This window comes from Peromyscus leucopus, chromosome 8b (genome assembly GCF_004664715.2).
Source record: "Peromyscus leucopus breed LL Stock chromosome 8b, UCI_PerLeu_2.1, whole genome shotgun sequence".
In the NCBI taxonomy this organism is placed as follows: Eukaryota; Metazoa; Chordata; class Mammalia; order Rodentia; family Cricetidae; genus Peromyscus; species Peromyscus leucopus.
Window position 1 is genome coordinate 100,752,597 of NC_051086.1, and position 19,732 is coordinate 100,772,328.

The 19,732-nt window shown below is 52.9% G+C and overlaps 1 protein-coding gene across 1 annotated transcript in view; it reads right to left on the minus strand.

The window, feature by feature from the left end:
* Qrich2 (glutamine rich 2) overlaps positions 1-19,732 on the minus strand; it is a 28,042-nt gene that overhangs the window by 4,304 nt on the left and 4,006 nt on the right. The window contains exons 3-15 of the mRNA XM_037201059.1: positions 18,303-18,362; positions 17,822-17,932; positions 9,057-14,100; positions 8,503-8,588; positions 7,999-8,090; positions 7,515-7,629; positions 3,045-3,299; positions 1,885-2,007; positions 1,704-1,778; positions 1,420-1,584; positions 1,149-1,270; positions 435-500; positions 117-218 (exon numbers count right to left, since the gene is read on the minus strand). Of these exons, the coding sequence (XP_037056954.1) occupies positions 117-218; positions 435-500; positions 1,149-1,270; positions 1,420-1,584; positions 1,704-1,778; positions 1,885-2,007; positions 3,045-3,299; positions 7,515-7,629; positions 7,999-8,090; positions 8,503-8,588; positions 9,057-14,100; positions 17,822-17,932; positions 18,303-18,362 (6,416 nt within the window). The remainder of the gene's footprint in view (positions 1-116; positions 219-434; positions 501-1,148; positions 1,271-1,419; positions 1,585-1,703; positions 1,779-1,884; positions 2,008-3,044; positions 3,300-7,514; positions 7,630-7,998; positions 8,091-8,502; positions 8,589-9,056; positions 14,101-17,821; positions 17,933-18,302; positions 18,363-19,732) is intronic.

Consider the following 19,732-nt stretch of genomic DNA (forward strand, 5'->3'; position numbering starts at 1 on the left):
GCCCCCTCCTGATCCTGGCAGAGGCCCTCAGTAGTACTCCCAGGTGCCCTCTGGAGCCATCTTGGTCCCCCGTCCCAGCCCACCCCTGCCCTGCCCAGGATCCCACAGCCCCATACTTGCGGCTCTGCTGTCGGACCTGTTCTAGCTCGAACACAGTATAAGGCCGGACAGAGCGGTGCCCCGGCATGCTGGGAACTATAGGGGTCATAGAGATGACTCTAGGCAGGGACAGAGGAAGGAGAGGGGAGGGTGTGAAAAATCCCACCTCTCGGCAACACCAGCCACTGAGGGAGGTTCCTAACTGCTCAGTGTGAGCCCCTAGAAAGGCCCAGAGACCCGGGGCAAGAGGTAAGATGAGTGGGCACAGGGAGACACACCCCCAGCCTTCTCTCTACCCCCCCCCCAGATGCTGTGGGGGAGGTGTGGGCACTCACTGTCCAGTCACAGCTGTCTCCAAGGGACGGTCACAGGACAGGCAGTGGAAATGAGCCAAGAGCTGCCTGTCAGGAACAGGATATAGCACAGCAGGTGAGATCCAGAGCGTTAGGCCCTCTTGTGGGACTCTGCTGGCAGCTCAGCCCACGAGGTGGCAGATCCTGCCCTACTTCCTGGGCATTCATTCACCTGGTCCCAACCATCCCTTCCAAGCACACATCCTGCTGGATCAGCCTTCCAACTCAGTACCTTGTGTGTGTGCCTCTGGTGCCCCCTGGTGGACGATGAGTGGGATTTCCCTAGCCAAGTTCCCAAGGGGCATCTTGGTCATCTTTATGGCCCCAGAAATGCAGTATAGCACGATCCAACCCCAAGAGCCTTGCACCTCCCTACGGCCTTTCTCCACCATTAGCTGAAGGATCTGGCCAAGTTTTTAGTGGGTGGGTGTTTCGAGACAGGGTTTCTCTGTGTAGCAGCCCTGACTGTCCTGGAACTCACTCTGTAGACCAGGCTGACCTTGAACTCACAGAGCTCCTCCTGCCTCTGCCTCCCGAGTGCTGGGATTAAAGGTGTGAGCCACCAGGCCCAGCCAAGCCAGTCAACTCTAAAAATGCAGCCCTTCCGCCTGGTTGTCAGTTGGGGCAGAATAGGCCCCCTGGGGCTGCCCAGCCAGCTTGCCACCCCCAAGTCCCCCACTGTCTTCCCGGTCTCACCTCCGCATGGCAGCTGCCTCGTCTGCCTGGTAGAGTGGAGAGCGCTCTTTGAGCTGCTGCCGCAGCGATTTCCAGCGATCCTCCAGCATCTGCTTCACCGGGTCCAGCTCCAGGCGGTCCAGCTGGGAGATGGGCACCAGGTGAGCTTAAGGCAGCAGGTAGATGCAGGGGGGGGGGGGGGGATCTAGCCTTGGAGAAAGTGGTGGTGTCTGGCGGCAGGGGCTTGCGTGGAGAGCAGCCTAACCTGCCCTGCAACATCCCCCGCCCTCACCTTGCTGTCCATCTCCGCCAGGAGCTTGTCCACAAGTTTCTGCCAGTCTTGCTCCTGGCCACTCATCTTGGCCACCAGTTCCTGCATCATGTGGTTCAGCTGCTCGGTGGTGGCGTCAAACTGGATGCGGCTCACTTTGGATGCCAGAGCACTCTTGTCCGCTTTCTGCAGGAGAGAAGAGCATGGGTAGGAGTGTCCCTCCATTCCTCCTGCTGGCTCCATATCCCCAACCCCCTGCGCTGGCCGGGGAGGAGACAGAGAGGCTCCGGGGGTCTGGTGCTCACTACATCAATCTCCATCTCCAGATGTTCTCGGTCAGCCTTTTCCTTATCCAGTCTCTCTATTCCCTGGTACAGCACCTGGGGACCCACAGAACAGAGACAAGGACGTCAGCAATGCTGAGTGGCAGGCGTGGGCAGGGTTGATGAGCCCCACCCCCACCCCAGGCGCCCTGTGGCTGCTCACTTCAATGTCTTTCTGCTTCTGCCGATGGTCCTCAATGAGGTTGCTGGTAGTGACATTGAGCTTCTCACAGTCACCCTGGACCTGTAGGATGGCACTCTGCACGTGGCCCAGCAGCTCTTCATCCTGCAGCAGTGAGTGACAGGGAGGCTCTTGGGAGGCTGCTGAGCCACCTCCTAGGCAGTCCCCTTTGGTCCCCATAAGCGGTAGGCTGCCTTTAGAACTGCGACCAAAAGTCAGGTGTGGTAGTGCCAGCCAGACCTCCCAACACTCAGGAAGCTAAGATGGGACTCTAACAGACAAGGACAAAGCTTGGGAGGTGCCCCACATGGAAAGGTATTTGTCGCTGAGCCTGGTGAGCTGACTTCAGTCCCCAGGACCTACATGGTGGACAGAAAGAACTGACTCCTGCAAGTGTGACTTCTGCAAGGATTCCATGATATGGACATGTGCGTGCATGCGTGTGCATACGTGTGCGTGCATGTGTGTGTGTGCAATAAACTCATAAATGTTAAAAAACAAAACCATCACCCAACACACATGCTCACTTCAAAGCCACCTGGCTTTCTCCAGTGGCATTCGCTGACACCTGTGCCCCTCAGCTGGAGGTAGTCACCAATCCCCCACATGCTGATGGACTGGCATCAGTGGCCTTTGGAGTCATCAGAGAGGTGGCTGAGGCTCAGATGGGCTATGTTGTGCCATGATGCCTGAGAGGTGAGAGGTGGGCAGCCATCGGAACTATGTCTGAATCCCTGAGTTCAAGAGCAGAAACCAGGCTCTGGTGGTGACTCCCACCCCAGCAGCAAGCTTTCCCTCTAGGGGAAGTCTAGAAAGCGTTGGAAACACTGGCAATGGAGGGGAGCTGTGCCCTGCAGCTCTGACGGCGTCCCCGTGTCCCACAGTGGGCACTGTGCCATCCTTGGTCAGCCAGTGCCACCCCACCCGCTGACCCCACCCTCCCCTTACTCTGCTCTCTTGAAGGCTCTCTTCATTGTGGCCTGTGTCAGGACCAAGGCCTCATGTGGGATCTGGCTAGAGGGCTCCACCGTGAGGACCTGACCCGCAAGCTCTCACATTGGCTTCTGCGGGCCCCTGGGAAGGCAGCCCTCTACCAGGGGCCGCCTCTCGCCACCCTGTGAGGGAGCTGAGCAGAGACTCGCCTGGCTCTGCAGCTTGGCCTTCTTGGAGGGCCTGGAGGCAGCCAGGCCGCTGACCATGTCCTGTAGCTGCTCGTAACGCTGGACCAGCAGACTGACTTGATGGCTCACGTCCAGACTGCAGGCGGGACAGGTGGCCTCGGGGTCGATCTGGCCAGGCACCAGGGTGCTCGTCGACTTGTGTGGGGTTATGCTCATGGACAGCAGCGTGGAGGAGGAGCTCAGCATGCTTTCGATGATGGTTCTGAGCTTGTCCAGCTGGATGCAGGACAGACATGAAGGGGGAAGGAAGGGAGGTCAGAGCCACATCCAACCACTGGTGGGACACGTTCTACCTCACCCCTGCTATGACACACGACAGTTGCTGCCTCCTCAGCACCTCACAGAGGATACTGCACACAGTAGACAGTTGAGCGCTACCCATCAAAATAGTTTTCCAAATACCTTTTCTGCCAGCGGGCAGCGTTAATGACGGAGAGAAAGCACATGTGTTTGTGGGGAGTTTCTCCAGCCAGTCTATGGGTCCAGTGTGAGGACACAGCTTCTGTAGCTCAGTCCTAAAAGGATGGTCTCCCGGGGCTCTCTGATGATGCAATGCTCTTTCAGCACTGGGAGCATGAACAGTGGGCTTTTACATGCTCTCACTCACTCAGGATGTAAACTTTTTCACAGGGAAGGAGTGTGAGAAGTGCAGATACAGCTGCATGGATCTCTCGGGGTGTGGAGGTGCAAGTACCTCCCAGGGAGAGCTGTTCAGCCTGGCCCTCCTGCTTGCCTCTTCTCTCCAAGGTCTTAGCTTGTTACCGCCAGTGATTGGTCCTGGGTGGCCAGCTGGAGTCAAGAGCAACCCACCTAGACCTGCTAAGGATGCTGTCCAGCTCCAAAAAGGGGCGTCATCCCCTTCCTAGTGGGCAGTGACACCAAATACATGCTGCAGAGCTTAGGGAAGATATTTGAGACTGTGTGAGAGACACACAAGTTGCTGGATGACAGAAGGGAAGGGAGCTATGCACAGCCCGACGTGAGGAAGAAGGAAGATACACAGGTGTAGAACGCCAGGCAAAGGCCGTCAGAGCGGCTGCCTGCCTCAGACTGCCCTAGCCTGGGAGTCAGCTCTCTTGCCCTTTTCAGGCGGCATGCAACACATTGCCCATTTGTTCTGGGCCCACACAGTAGGAGCTTGCTAAGGAAGGGTCCTGGGCTAAGGCCAGAGCAGCAGATGGCGGCTGCTAGGGTAGAAAAAGGAATACGGTTCTCTCTCAGAGTCAATCCGCCTGGTCTACAGAGGGAGTTCCAGGACAGGCACCAAAACTACATGGAGAAACCCTGTCTCAAAAAAACAAAACAACAACAACAACAAAAAAAAAATTTTAAAGTGTTATCTCTGGGAAATTAGTACCAGGAGGACATTTCAGAAAGAACAGCATACGTGTGTTGGGAGGAAGGCAGGAAGGCCAGGTAGCAGAGCCTGGCGGTGCGGGTGGTGCAGAGGTGGAACCTCCCGGAAGGGATGTTAGGGTACCAGGAGCCTGGTTATGGAGTGCTTGCCTAGGAGCCTGGGTTCCATGCCAGCACTGCAAAACACAAAAGGACTGCAGAGGAGGTGGGGTGGAGTGGGCTGGTTCTCTGCACCTAACATGAGCTGGCAGGTGACCCGAGAGTCCCTGAACCTCTGCCTGCCCCACAGGCCAGTCAGCTTGGAGTCACGAAGGAACTTGGGAAAGGAGGAGGTTGGGAGTGCAGCCCAGTGAGAAAGAACACTGTCTGGCATGGAAGTCTCCGGGTTTCATCTTTCCAGCACAGGTACACAGAATGGCCACCAGGCACGGGAGAAGGTCTCAGCATCACTAGTTACTGGGCAAATGTAAATGCAAATCACACTAACACCTCACACCCACCAGAATGCATGTAGCTTTCCCAAAGGAGAAAGGGGCTGGAGAGGTGGCTCAGCGGCGGCTCAGAGCCGCTGAGTGTCTCAAAGACACTTAGGTTCAGTTCCCAGCACCCACATGATGGCTCACAGTGACCTTTACCTCCAGTTCCAGGAGATTGGACACCTCCTTCTGGACTCCAAGGGCATCTGCACTCACATGTGCACATACCCACAACACACACAGAGAGGAATGCACCCACATATGCATAATTAAAGGTAAATACAATAAATCTGAAAAGAGAAAAGGATCCATGTTTGTGAACATCTGGGCAAACTGCAATCTTCAACCTTTGCTGGTGGGAGTTCATATGGTACAGCTACTTGGGAAAAAATAGTCTGTCCGCTCCTCAAATGGTAGGTCATCACACCAGGCAGAGCTTCCGTTCTAGGGTCCATGCCCAAGAGGAAAGAAGACACACTCACACAAATCTGCCCAGTCAGAATGGATTTTTTTTTTTTTTTTTTCCAGACAGGGTTTCTCTGTGTAACATTCTTAGCTTTCCTGGAACTAGCTCTATAGACCAGGCTGGCCTTGAACTCACAGAGATCCACCTGCCTCTGCCTCCTGAGTACCACCACTGCCAGGCCCAGAATGGAATATTTTGGAGTCACAATGAAAGTGGATGCTGGGAGGCAGGCTTTGGTGGTGTGCACCTTTAATACCCGCACTTGGGAGGCAGAGGCAGGCGGATCTCTGTGAGGTCAAGGCCAACCTGGTCTACAGAGTGAGTTCCAGGACAGCCAGGGCTACACAAAAAAACTGAGGAAAGGGCTGGAGAGATGGCTCAGAGGTTCAGAGCACTGGCTGCTCTTCCAGAGGTCCTGAGTTCAATTCCCAGCAACCACATGGTGGCTCACAACCATCTGTAATGAGATCTGGTGTCCTCTTCTGGGGTGTAGGGATACATGCAGACAGAACATGTATACATAATTAATAAATAAATCTTAAAAAAAAAAAAAAAAAAACAGGGGGGAAAATGGATGCTGGGCTGGAGAGACGGCTCAACGGTTAAGAGCACTGGCTGCTCTTCCAGAGGGTCCGGGTTCAGCATCCACACAATGGCTCCCAACCATCTCTACCTCCAGACCCCCTGATGTCCTTCTCTGGACTCGGAGGGTACTGTATGCATCTGTACTGTATGCATCTGTACTGTATGCATCTGTGCTGTATGTATGCATCTGTACTGTATGCATCTGTGCTGTATGCATCTGTGCTGTATGCATCTGTACTGTATGCATCTGTACTGTATGCATCTGTACTGTATGCACACCTATATACATGAGGACCAAAGACTCAAAACATAAAAATAAATTGATAAAGATGAAAAATAAAATAAAGAGCTGGAGAGATGGCCTGGTGACTGAGAGCATGTACTCCTGAGTGTATTTCTCAGCACCCGGGCGGCTCCAGGAACCCAATACCGCTATACTCCCTGAGCGGCACCCCCCCACCCCCCCACCCCCGCACAGGGCACACACGCATTACTGAAGGATGCCACCCATAGACAAGATGGTGTGGGAAAGGAAGAGCTCTGGGGGCCTCAGCCTTAGACAACGAACTACGGCAACTCAGGAATGCTGAGGGCAGAGGAGAGCATGTTCTCCTGGGGAGCCACACCAAAACCAAACACACAAGCCCTGAAAACACACAAATAACACATGGACGGATGGACAGAGCAGGTTGTACTTTTTTTTCCGTCTTTTTTAAATTTTATGTACACTGGTGTTGTGTCTGTATGAGGGTATCAGGTCCCCTGGAAATGGAGTCACAGACAGCTATGAGGCACCATGTGGGTGCTGGGAATTGAACCCAGGTCCTCTGGAAGAGCAGCCAGTGCTCTTAACCACTGTGCCATCTCTCCAGTCCTGAGCAGGTTGTACTTTTATATTTATGAATACACACACATCACACACACCAATGAAAGAAAAAGAAAACATGAATTCGAAAGAGAACAAGGGAGGGTTTATGGGAGGGCTTGAAGGAAGGAAAGGAAGGAGGAAATGATGTAATTCTACTATAATCTCAAAAAACAAACAATTATTAAAAATAATAAAATACGGTTAAAAGGTGTGTCTTATGATATGTGAATTAAAGGAAATACACAACAGGAAGCAGGCAGTGAAGGACCCTGTCTCAACTCCTGCACCGATGCCCTTGTCCTTGGAGCCTCAGATCCAGCCTCACATCAGGATGGGGCGGAGCCCCCTCCCACACTTCCTCCCATACTGCAGTGCTTTGGGTGAGAAGCGCCCCCCAAAGGCCTGTGTGTTTGAACACGTGCTCCGGAAGTTGTTGCTTTTTTGTGCAGATGGAAATGTAATCTGCTAGCTTCCTGTTCCGGCCGCCATACCTTCCCTGCCTGTTAGGAGGCCTTCCTCACCATGATGGACTCTCTCCTTTTCTAAGTGGCTTTTGGTCATGGCACTTTACCACAGCAGCAGAAGAGCAACTCCACACGTGCCCCCAAACAGGGCTGGGCTGCCTTCTCTCTGCCCCTGACTCTGGGAGGGCCTTGGAGCCTTGGCCACAGGCTGCTCACCTGATCCTGTAGGTAGAGGGAGGCTTCGGAGACGGAATTCTCCATGGCGGCCTTGCCTCGCTCTTGGCTCTCCCTCAGCTCAGACAGCTCCTTCTCGATGTCAGACACGGTGACTCTGCAATGGTCAAAGAACAGCTGCTTCCGCCACCAGCCCAGAACCCTTGGCTCGGCAGTGCAGAGGCCTGGCTGTCAGAGACATAGCAGGGTAAGGACATCAGGAGCCTCTGTCTAGGGGTCTCAGATGGGGTCCTCTGGTGGGACATAGCATCTTTGTGCTCCTCCCCAGTCCTGGTACCGACCTTAGGAATGTAGGGGAAGGAACTTCTACCAGATCTTGAAAAGTCTGGGACAACCTGAAGAGTTGGTACAATCCAGATGAGAGACAGTGGTCAGTACAGGACATGGGGAGACAGAAGGTACCTCCACTGCCTGGGCCTTAACCATGATGCCAGCCAGGGCACCAGCTGCAGAGAGAGGTGGTCACCTGAGGATGCCCAGCTGCAAGCTCAGATGACTAGGCTTCACATCCTTCGTTGTAGAGCCTTCAGTATCCAGCAACTTCTGGATCTTTTCTAGCTACAAGCACAAAGGAGGTTAAGTGTCAGACAGATCTGAGTGTCTACTCCTGAAGGTGGACCTCAGGATATCCAGCCCTCTTCTATCTCATGGATAAAGCTGCTCGCAACGGAGACCCAGCAGCCTCTTGCAAAATGGCTTCTGTCTCTAGAGAGTCCCTAATAGGACTCCAAGGCTGTCACTTGTGATATGAGGAGCAAATGTGTGTTAATGGGGCCACCTATATTTTAAAGGCTCTGAGTATCCATCTTCATGACTGACAGCGGGTTGTGTTTTCTATATGATGACTGGGTAATAAGGATGTGCTGGGACCACAGCGGAGGGAGGCGGCCTGTGGGCGTCTAGCCTAGCAGGAACCACTAAGCTTCCGATTCACCTGAGAATGCTAAGGAGGCTGCCCTCCCTTACGCACTTTGGCCTTGTCCTGTCGAACTTCTCTGTTCAAGGCCTTTAGGCTCTTCAGCTGGTCTTGCAGGTCCTGAGGTATGGTCTTTTTGACTATGGAACATGGAGGCTACCATCAGGGTGTAAGATTCCCATGGGTCTCCCCACCTGTTTCCAGTCCCTTGATAAGGAATTGACCCCCGAGATCAAGTGGGAAGACTACTTGATCTTGTTTCTCTGGTGACTGGGCAAGGAGGGAGACGAGCGGGGAGGGCCAGTATATGCCCAAAGAGCCTCACCCACTGACCCCGCCATTTCCATCTACCACTGGAGTTGGGACCGGGCAAATGGTAACTTCATTCTGCAACCCTCTCATCCCCCCTCACCCCCAGGCTTTGACCTCCCTTAGTACAGCCCCTGCTGCCCTGACAAAGGTGTGAAAGCCTGCCTCACTGGAGTCTGCCTCCCCACAGGCCGTGGCGAAGAATGGAGTCAGGTATGGGTAGCGCATCCTCTACTGAGGAGAGAGGGAGCACCGAGAAGAGCCAAGGCTGCTTTCCCTCCACAGCAAATGACACTCACCCATCATGGAGAGCAGGTACTGGATTTTCTCCAAGTCAGTCTGGCCGGCATGCTCCTCATCCAAGTCCTTCATGCGATCCTTCAGTTCCACATAAATGCCAATGATCTCGCCCATCAGACGAAATGTCTCCACTGCCATGGGAAAGCTGGGAGTCAGTTTTTCCAGGGACTCCTGTCGATCACTGCGGGTCTCACTTGCTGATGAGAATCGGTGGAGATAGCTCAAGTCTCGAATCCTGGAGTCAGTGGTAGCTTGGTGTGAGCCCCCTGGGGTAGCCAATTCAAATTGGACTGAGGTGAGTTTCCTGCTCGGATCCCAAATCATGTGGCCAGATGTGTAAGCTCTGGGTTCTGGGCCACCGTGACTCGGGACAGCCTGTGTTTGATCGTACTGAACTGTACCTGGGATTGTTGGGCCTTCACCTGGAACTTGTTGGTCCGAGTCCTGATCCAGGACAGGAAGTATATCTTGCCCAGCTTGGCCTTGTACTGGTTCAGAAGTTAGCATTTGCCGCTGATATGAATCTGGAAAGCCATGAAGCTCTATGCCTGATGCTATGAAGCTTGGCTGACTAGTAATGGTTTGTTTAGAACCAGATGGATATGTACCAAGTGGAGCCATGTGCACACCAGGCTGGACCTGAGGGCCTGCACCAGGCTGGGCCAATCCCTGAGGGCCTGCACCAGGCTGGACCAAGCCCCGAGGGCCTATGCCAGGCTGAACCAAACCATGAGGGCCTATGCCAGGCTGAACCAAACCATGAGGGCCTGCACCAGGCTGAACCAAACCATGAGGGCCTGCACCAGGCTGAACCAAGCCAAGAGGGCCTGCACCAGGCTGAACCAAGCCAAGAGGGCCTGCACCAGGCTGAACCAAACCATGAGGGCCTATGCCAGGCTGAACCAAGCCATGAGGGCCTGCACCAGGCTGAACCAAGCCAAGAGGGCCTGCACCAGGCTGAACCAAGCCAAGAGGGCCTGCACCAGGCTGAACCAAGCTCTGAGGGATTGCACCAGGTTGAAGTCTTCCTAGCTGCATCATACTAAGCCAACCTGTCTTAGGCTGCAACAAGCCAGGCTGATCTGTTCCAGGCTGCAACAAGCGAGGCTGATCTGCCCCAGGCTGCAACAAGCCAGGCTGATCTGCCCCAGGCTGCAACAAGCCAGGCTGATCTGCCCCAGGCTGCAGTGAGTCACTCTGATCCGTGCTAGGCTGCTGTGAATCACTCCTTTCTTCCCCAAGCTGCTGAGAGCCACGCTGATCCATGCCAGGCTGCACTGAACTTGGCTGATCCATGCCAGGTTGTACCAGGTCACGCTGATCCATAATAGGCTGCACCAGACCATGCTGATCCCTGACAGGCTGCACCAGACCATGCTGATCCCTGACAGGCTGCACCAGATCATGCTGATCCACAACAGGTTGCATCAGCCTAGGCTGAACTATTCCAGGCTGCGTTAAGCCACGCTGATCCATGACAAGCTGCACCAGGCCTTGCTGATCCACGACAGACTGCACCAGCCTAGGATGAACTGCTCCAAGCTGCTTTAAGCCACGCTGATCCACGAAAGGCTGCACCAGCCGAGGCTGAACTGCTCCAAGCTGCTTTAAGCCACGCTGATCCACGACAGGCTGCACCAGCCTCTGCTGAACTGCTCCAGGCTGCATCAGGCCACGCTGATCCACGACAGGCTGCACCAGCCTCGGCTGAACTGCTCCAGGCTGCATCAGGCCACGCTGATCCACGACAGGCTGCACCAGCCTCGGCTGAACTGCTCCAGGCTGCATCAGGCCACGCTGATCCACGACAGGCTGCACCAGCCTCGGCTGAACTGCTCCAGGCTGCATCAGGCCACGCTGATCCACGACAGGCTGCACCAGCCTCGGCTGAACTGCTCCAGGCTGCATCAGGCCACGCTGATCCACGACAGGCTGCACCAGCCTCTGCTGAACTGCACCAGATTCCACAAAACCATACTGATACATCCTAGGTTGTGCTAAGCCATGCTGGTCCATGGCAGGCTGCACCAAGCCACTCTGGTATACTCTAGGCTGTGCCAAGCCAGACTGGTCTGCACTAAGTTGCACTGAGCCATGTTGAAGTGCTCCAGGTCGTGCCAAGTCAGGTTGTACCAAATCACGCTGATCCATGCCAGGTTGTGCCAAACCCTGCTGACCCATTCCAGGTTGGGCTAAGCTACTCTCATCTGCACCAGGTTGTACTGAACCACCATGATCCATTCCAGGTTGCATCAAATCAAGTCGATCTATGTCAGGTTGCATCAATCCATGTTGATCTCCACCAGGTTGGAGTAAACCATGTTGTGCTTCACTTGGCTGCATAAAACCATATTGATCAGCTCTTGCCTGAACCAAACCATATTGACCTATACCAGGTTGAACCAAGCCAGGTGAGTATGTTTCAGGCTGTGTCCAACCACTAGGAAATGCCCCAGGTTGCACCAGGCCACGCTGATCTACACCTGGTTGCATCATGCCAGGTTGAATTGCACCTGGTTGCACCAGGCCTGGCTGGACTGCCCCTGGTTGCACCAGGCCTGGCTGGACTGCCCCTGGTTGCACCAGGCCTGGCTGGACTGCCCCTGGTTGCACCAGGCCTGGCTGGACTGCCCCTGGTTGCACCAGGCCAGGCTGGACTGCCCCTGGTTGCACCAGGCCTGGCTGGACTGCCCCAGGTTGCACCAGGCCAGGCTGGACTGCCCCTGGTTGCACCAGGCCAGGCTGGACTGCCCCTGGTTGCACCAGGCCAGGCTGGACTGCCCCTGGTTGCACAGTGCCGGGCTGGACTGCCCCTGGTTGCACCAGGCCAGGCTGGACTGCCCCTGGTTGTGCCATATCAAGCTGATCTGCACCAGGCTGCACAAAACCACGCTGATGTATTTCAGGTTGTACCAAACTATCCTGAATTGCACCAAGTTGCATCAACCCAGGTACATATGCATCTGGCTGTACCAGCCTATGCTGAACTGCACCTGGTTGTACCAATCTATGGTGATCCATTCCAAGTTGTACCACACCATGTTGAGCTACACTAGGTTGTACCAAACCAGGCAGAAATGCACCAGGTTGTATCCAGCCATGTTGATCTGTGCTCGGTTGAACCCAAACAGGCTGACCTGTGCCAGGTTGCACTAAACCTTGTTGACCTGCACCAAGTTGTGCCAAACCAGGTGGATATACACCAGGTTGAATCAAGCTAGGCTGACCTGCACCAAGAGGTTGCATCATGCCAGGTTGAATTGCTCCTGGCTGCATCATGCCAGGTTGAATTGCACCTGGCTGCATTATGCCAGGTTGAATTGCACCTGGCTGCATCATGCCAGGTTGAATTGCCCCTGGTTGCACAGGGCCGGGCTGGACTGCCCCTGGTTGCACAGGGCCGGGCTGGACTGCCCCTGGTTCCACCGGGCCGGGCTGGACTGCCCCTGGTTCCACCGGGCCGGGCTGGACTGCCCCTGGTTCCACCGGGCCGGGCTGGACTGCCCCTGGTTGGTCTGTTCCAGGCTGTACCAAACCACGTTGATCTGCCCCTGGCTGTAGTAAACTCTGCCTAGCCGCTCCAGGATGTGCTAAACCTCTCCCACTTGCCCCAGGCTGCCCCAGACCCCGGCGATCTGCCGGCAAGGGCTCTGAACTACGCCGATCTGCAACAGACTGTACCAAACTCTGCCTATCTGTCCTAGCAGGTTCTGAACTACGCCTGTCTGGTTCAGGCCTCATCAAAACACGTGGATCTACACCAGGCTGCACCACGCCGCGCTGATCTGCACCGGGCTGCACCACGCCGCGCTGATCTGCACCGGGCTGCACCACGCCGCGCTGATCTGCACCGGGCTGCACCACGCCGCGCTGAAATGCACCGGGCTGCACCACGCCGCGCTGATCTGCACCGGGCTGCACCACGCCGCGCTGATCTGCACCGGGCTGCACCACGCCGCGCTGATCTGCACCGGGCTGCACCACGCCGCGCTGATCTGCACCGGGCTGCACCACGCCGCGCTGATCTGCACCGGGCTGCACCACACCGTGCTGATCTATACCAGGTTGTATGAAGCCTGGTGCTTCTGAGCTGGGCTGCCCAAAACCTTGTTGATCTATACCCACTTGTGTCAGACCAGGTGACACCAAGCCATATTGATCTGGAAGAGATGGAGGGAATGCATGCTGGTCTATGCCAGGCATTACCAATCCCTGCTGATCCACACCAGGGGGAATCAGCCCTTGCTGACCTGTGCCTAATATTACAAATCCATGCTGATCTATGCCAACTGGTATCAACCCTTGCCTATCCATGTCCCATGGTCCCAGACCACTGTCATACATGACAGCCTGTTCCATGCCATGTTGATCTGTTCTAGGAAGCATCATAACTTGCTGATATGTGCTGAATGGAACTGTAGCAAGCTGAGCTGTACGAAGTCTTTCCAGTCCTTGTTGACTCCTGTCAGATACTGATGGTGGCAGCATACCACTCTGATCCATACCGAAAGGTACCAATCCCTGGTCATCCATTTCTGGTGGTAACACACCAAGCTGACCCATAGTGAAGGGCACCACAGCATGAGGGTAAGTGCCAGGGTACAGGATTGCAGGCTGATCCGTGACAAACGCTCCAATCCCATGCACATCTGGAGTTGGGTAGACTGGACTAACGGGCACCCCACCATACTGGTCTCTGGCTGGGAGTAAGCCCTGTTGAGTTGGGCCAGGCTGTTGTTCATCTCTTCTTTGACGTGTGGAAGCCACATAGTCCCCAGGCCTCTGGCGATCTGTTTCTGCGGTGATATGGGATGGCTCGCGGGCCCCTGGGTGCAGATCTCGAAATCCAGCACTCTCATCTCCTCTAATTATTCTTTCAGTGGGGTGTTCTACGCCACTGGTTAAGATCTGTTCTGGGCCCCCAGTGGAAACCCGAGCCTGGTCAGCAGTGAAGGCCTTGGGAAATATTCCACTGGGAAACTCATTTGATGTCAATGATGTCATTTTGTGCCTGCCAAATGTTGCTGTTGATGAATCTGAGCTCTGGGTAAAGAGGAAGAGGGAAATTGGTTACATCCAATAAAGAAGCTGTAAAAGCTGAAAGGAAGGCCATCTTGACTAGGATGATTTAAGACCCTTGCAGAAAAGAAACCCTGTGCAAGTGTGTGTGTGTGTGTGTGTGTGTGTGTGTGTGTGTGTGTGTATGTGTGTGTGTGTGTGTGTGTGTGTGTGTGTGAGAGAGAGAGAGAGAGAGAGAGAGAGAGAGAGAGAGAGAGAGAGAGAGAGAACATGTATGATGTTGGGTTGTGGAAATATTAGCAGTTCCTCTACCACTGGACCATATTCAGAGCCCTTTGTTTTTCTCTTTATTGAGCCAAGGTCTCCATAAATCATCCAGCTGGCCTTGAACTCACTCTGTAGCCTAGGCAAGCCTCAAACTTCTCATCATCAGCACCAGGAGGACTGATCCCAGCATTTTGTACATGCTCAGCAAGTAGTATACCAACCAAGCTCCAGCCCAGCCCCTGGTTTGGCTCTTTTGTTTTTGTTTTTGTTTTTGTTTTTTTATTAATTACACTCATGATATTAATCACATTTGTGGTATTCATAGATTACATTCCCAGTATTCATATATATATATATTTTAAATTTTAAATGCCAAATGTCATTTATTGAAGGAGGGAGGGGGTCTTAAATACAGGCTTACAGCACAATGGGAGGACCCCGGAGGGCAGAAGTTTGCTACTGATGTTTTACAATCTTGCATCTAAGCTGTTAACGCCCATTATGCAGGACACACAGACAAGGAAGTTCCCTTAAGCATTCAGGAGGGTGGAACCTGGCAGGGAATTAGCATAGGGAGGATATCAAGGTCAAGGTCAGCAAGTAAGGCAACAGTTACCCAAAACGGGGGCCAGGGACCTACAGGTCCCCCTTTTATTAAAAAATGAGCTTCTGACTTGGGTTGCATGGGACGTCAGCAGGTCACCTTACCTGTCATGGATTGTTTTTGTTTTTAAGAGATTTATTTATTATGTATACAGGGTTCTGTCTGCATATATGTCTGAACACCAGAAGAGGGCACCAGATCTCATTATGGATAGCTGTGAGCCACCATGTAGTTGCTGGGAATTGAACTCAGGACTTCTGGAAGAGTATCCAGTACTCTTAACTGCTGAGCCATCTCTCCAGCTCTGGTTTGGCTTTTTAAGACAACCCCCAGGTTGGCCTTGAATTTACAAACTTCCTTCCATACCTACTGGGATTAAACAGCCACTCCCTAGCTCTTACAAAGACCTTTGTGGTAATGTCTTATCTGCAAGATCCAGGGGACTCTCCTTCAAGATCCTTAACTTCATCAGACCTACAAAGTCTCTTTTGTCATTAAAAAGGTAACAGTGGAGGTTTTTAGGACTGAGAATGTAGATGGTCTTGAGGGCTATTAACTCATCACAGAGACTAAAGATACATTCTGTGAGCTCCCAGAAAAGCAGACATTGCAGCTACAGGAGACAAGGTGGTCCTGTGTTTACAAGGGCAGCAGATGAGACCAAGGTCTTTCTGAGGATGGGGAACGGGTGAACAGAGCAGAGTCCTAGGAAAAATGAAACTTGATTCAGAATACATTCACTGGGGGGCTGGTGAGATGGCTCAGCCACCAAGCCTAACCTGAGTACAACCCCTGGGACCCATGGTGTGGAAGGAGGGAACCACCTCTTTAAGGTTGTCCATTGACCTCCATACAGGCAGGCATCCTGGAATGCACACAGTCATACACATACACAGACACATAGAATAAGTTAAAGTGTAATGAAAGTATATACATTGTAACCACAACCACAACAGTTTCAAGAACCCAGTATCTCTAAGTGTCTCAAAATATATATTGCAAGATTTTGAAGCAGTTGCTATGGGAATCTCTCCTGATGAGCACTTTAGCTATCACACACAGCAGGGACAGCCTACAGTCTGCCCACGGGTTCATCTTGGTCTTCCTCCAGTTTTAACTTCAAAGTTCTGGGGAGATTTGGGATTTGTATGCCTTAAGATTATGAGGAGGGCCAGCAGTGGTGGCGCATGCCTTAAATCTCAGCACTCGGGGGGAAGAGGCAGGAAGATCTCTGAGTTCAAGGTCAGCCTGGTCTACAGAGTGAGTTCTAGGACAGCCAGGGCTACACAGAGAAACCTGTCTCAAAAACACATAAACCAAAAACAAACAAACAAACAAACAAATAAAGGTGAGTAGGAACAAAAACCATTTACTGGCTGTAAGGATTATGTTCTTATTACGTCACCAGCCTGCTATGGCGTCCCAGCCTAAAAAGCGGGCGTGCCCTCTCTGTGCTCTCTTTCTGCACTCTCTCCTTCCGTATTCTCTCCCCTCCGCACGGTCTCTCTCTCTCTCTCTCCCCCCCCCCAATAAAGCTCTAGAAAGGTAACCATTTCTCATGATTCTTCCACCACCACAGCATCCAGTAGTTGGCCATGAGCACCGCCGCTTAACCATCGCTGGCCATTTCTTGTTTGTGAATATGTGTGCGTGCGCACATTTGTGGAGGCCAGAGACAGTCATTGTGTGTCTTCCTCAGACCCTCCCCTTACTCTTTCTGAGGCTGGGTGGGTCTCTCATGGAACTGTGAGCATGACTGGCTGGCTAGCAGACCCCAAGGATCCTCTTACACCTCCCTCCTCAGAATTCAGATTACAGGCACACACTTCTGTGCCTGACTTTACAGGGTGCTGGGGACTCACCTCAGGTCTTCATGCTGCACCTGCTCACTGACTGGCTCTCCCTAGCCTGCCCTGGATTTCTCTCTTGTTCCTGGCTCTCAACAGGACTGGCAAAGTAAGACTTTTGCTTAAACGTTAGCCCGCCAGGCACCAAAGCTTGCTGTTTCATAGGCTTTTGTTTCTTTGTTTTGTTTTTGTTTATTTTAGACAGAGTTTCTCTGTGTAGCAGCCCTGGCTGTCCTGGAACTCACTCTGTAGATCAGGCTATTAGACTAGACCTGGAACTCACAGAGATCCACCTGCCTCTGCCTCCCAAGTGTTGGGATTAAAGGCGTGCGCCACCACCACCTGGCTCTTAGGTATTTTTTTAAATTAAATTTTTATTATTTAGTTATTTTTGAGACAGGGTCTCACTACATAGTCATGGCTGACCTGGAACTCTTGATGTGAATCAGGGAATCCTGCCTACAGAGAACATGTGAAAATAACTAAGGTTGTCAAGCACGTGGTGACGATCATGTGTGCCATTTCAGGATGGACAGCCGCATATGCAGGGGCTGCTCGCTAGACCACTAGTTCCACTTCTGGTCACCCTGGTCCATAAGTGTTAGGGAATGAATGCCTTTTAGATGGACTGTAAAAGAATAGCTCCAAGAGCCAGGAAAACCACCCTTGGGCATCATTTTCCACCCAGCGCACTGGCAGAGCTCAACGACGTGGGCACTGACATACAGTTTAGGTGGTAAGAGGCTTAAAGAACAAAATACACCCCCTCCATGTGCTGTGTGGACTCTAAGCTGGGGAAGCATACAACAGCAGCAGGTAGACAGAGCATGAAGATGTGCTTCCCAAACCAGGAATTTATCAGCTTCACTTAGGTCAGTGTCATCCTGGGAAAAAATATTTTAAGTATCCACAATGCACACAATAAATTATGAAGATCCAAATACCAAAATATGGAACAGTGGTAAATATGAGAGATGTTCTCTGGAACCCCAGCCAGTGCCACTGCCCAGGACCCCTGTTTGTTTACCCCTCTTGAGGCCTTCCAACCATCACTGATCACTTGTTCCAGCTCTTCCCAGGTGACCATGGTGATTTCTTCAGTACCCGGAGCAAGATTCAGCCTCCGACTTAATTGATCCTGTCAGTAACAGATCAGGACACAGACACACACATCTGTTAAGTATGAATGCACAAACACACTGGCCCTGCAGATCTGACCCACAGGGTGGGGTGGGTGCTACCAACAGCACCAGCCCCGGGAAGATTCACTGCCTGGCCGGTTTGTCTCACACCAACTCTGAATAGAACCCTGAGCAGAGATGGCAGGGACTCACCCCTCTATCTGGAAGTGGTGCCTCTTGGGGCAGAGTACCTGTACCCCCTGTCCCCAAAGAATACAGATGCTGGTGGGGGTGGGAGTTGGGACCATCTCTAGAGAGAAGCTAGCTAGGCTGAAGAGAAGGCCTCCCCCGCCCTCGGGGCCTTTCCCCAGGGCTTGTCCATATTACCAGATATTCCTCTCGGTCTTTGACCACTCTCTCCAGTTCATTAACACGCTGAAGGAGTTCCTGGAAACAGTTTGGAGATGGACCGTCACTCAGCCACCCTGTCTGCACACACACACATGCACACACACATGCACACACACACACACACACTCACATACACACACACACACTCACGTACACACACACACGTGCATGCACACTGCACACACACACTCACGTACACACACGTGCATGCACACTGCCTGGTGCAAGGGAGAGAAGGAAATGAGGTGTGTGTGCCTCTTAGTGAAGGGTTTTCTTTTTTTTTTTTTTTTTTTTTTTTTTGGTTTTTCGAGAGACAGGGTTTCTCTGTGTAGCTTTGCGCCTTTCCTGGAACTCACTTGGTAGCCCAGGCTGGCCTCAAACTCACAAAGATTCGCCTGGCTCTGCCTCCCGAGTGCTGGGATTAAAGGCGTGCGCCACCACCGCCCGGCTTGTGAAGGGTTTTCTAGCTCCTACCTAGTCTTACCCGGCAGGTCAAGCCAGGTTCCCAGTTCTCTTCCTGGTCCCTGGGAAGGAGGAAGTGGACCGCAGTGGCCATAGTAGTAATAGGGTACAGTGTGCCCAGTCAGTGTTCGTGTGGGGTGAGGTTGCTGGCCCTAGCTTCACCTCACACTACCCACTACCAAAAGCTTCTAGCCCTATAAGCACAAGGCCCACCTTGTCTCTCCAAAATCAAGTGCCTGGTCCCTCAGCATCCTGGCAGCCTGAGCCACGGGAGGAGATAAGCCCTCAAGGGTCCCAGCCAGTGACCAGCACTTTAGTCCTTCTCTACCGCTTTTACTGACCTCCAGGGCCTGAGACTAGATTCCAAACTCAAAAGTTTGATAAAGGCTGGGCATGGTGTTGCATGCCTGTTATCCCAGTCCTTGGCGTGTGTGTGTGTGGGGGGGGGGGGAGCGGGGTTAAAAGGGTCAGGAGGTCACTATCAGCCTTGGCTACACAGTTACATTCAAGGCCAGATGGACGACAAGGAGACCTTGTTTCAAAAAAAAAAAAAAAAAAAAAAAAAAAAAAAAAAAGCAGGGCAGTGCAGTGGTGGTGCCTGCCTTTAATCCCAGGCCAATCTGGTCTACACAGAGAACTCCAGGACAGCCAGGGCTACACAGAGAAACCCTGTCTCTGAAAAAAACTTTTTTTTCCCTAAAAACAGAGAAAATGGGATTTTCTTCCCAGAGCCAAGATGAGGGGTGGGGGGTCCCCTGGACTGTGCAATGCCCAGGCCGGGATAAAAGCTAAGAGACCACCCCGCAGGGCATGGCCTCCTCTGGCCTGTCTTGCATCCATTTCTCTATCCGATCTCTCCACCCTTTCTTCCTGATGGCCCCACCCCTTCACTCAGGGCCACCTGTAACCCTTGACCTAATCTGTGTTAGAAATTGAGCCTAGCA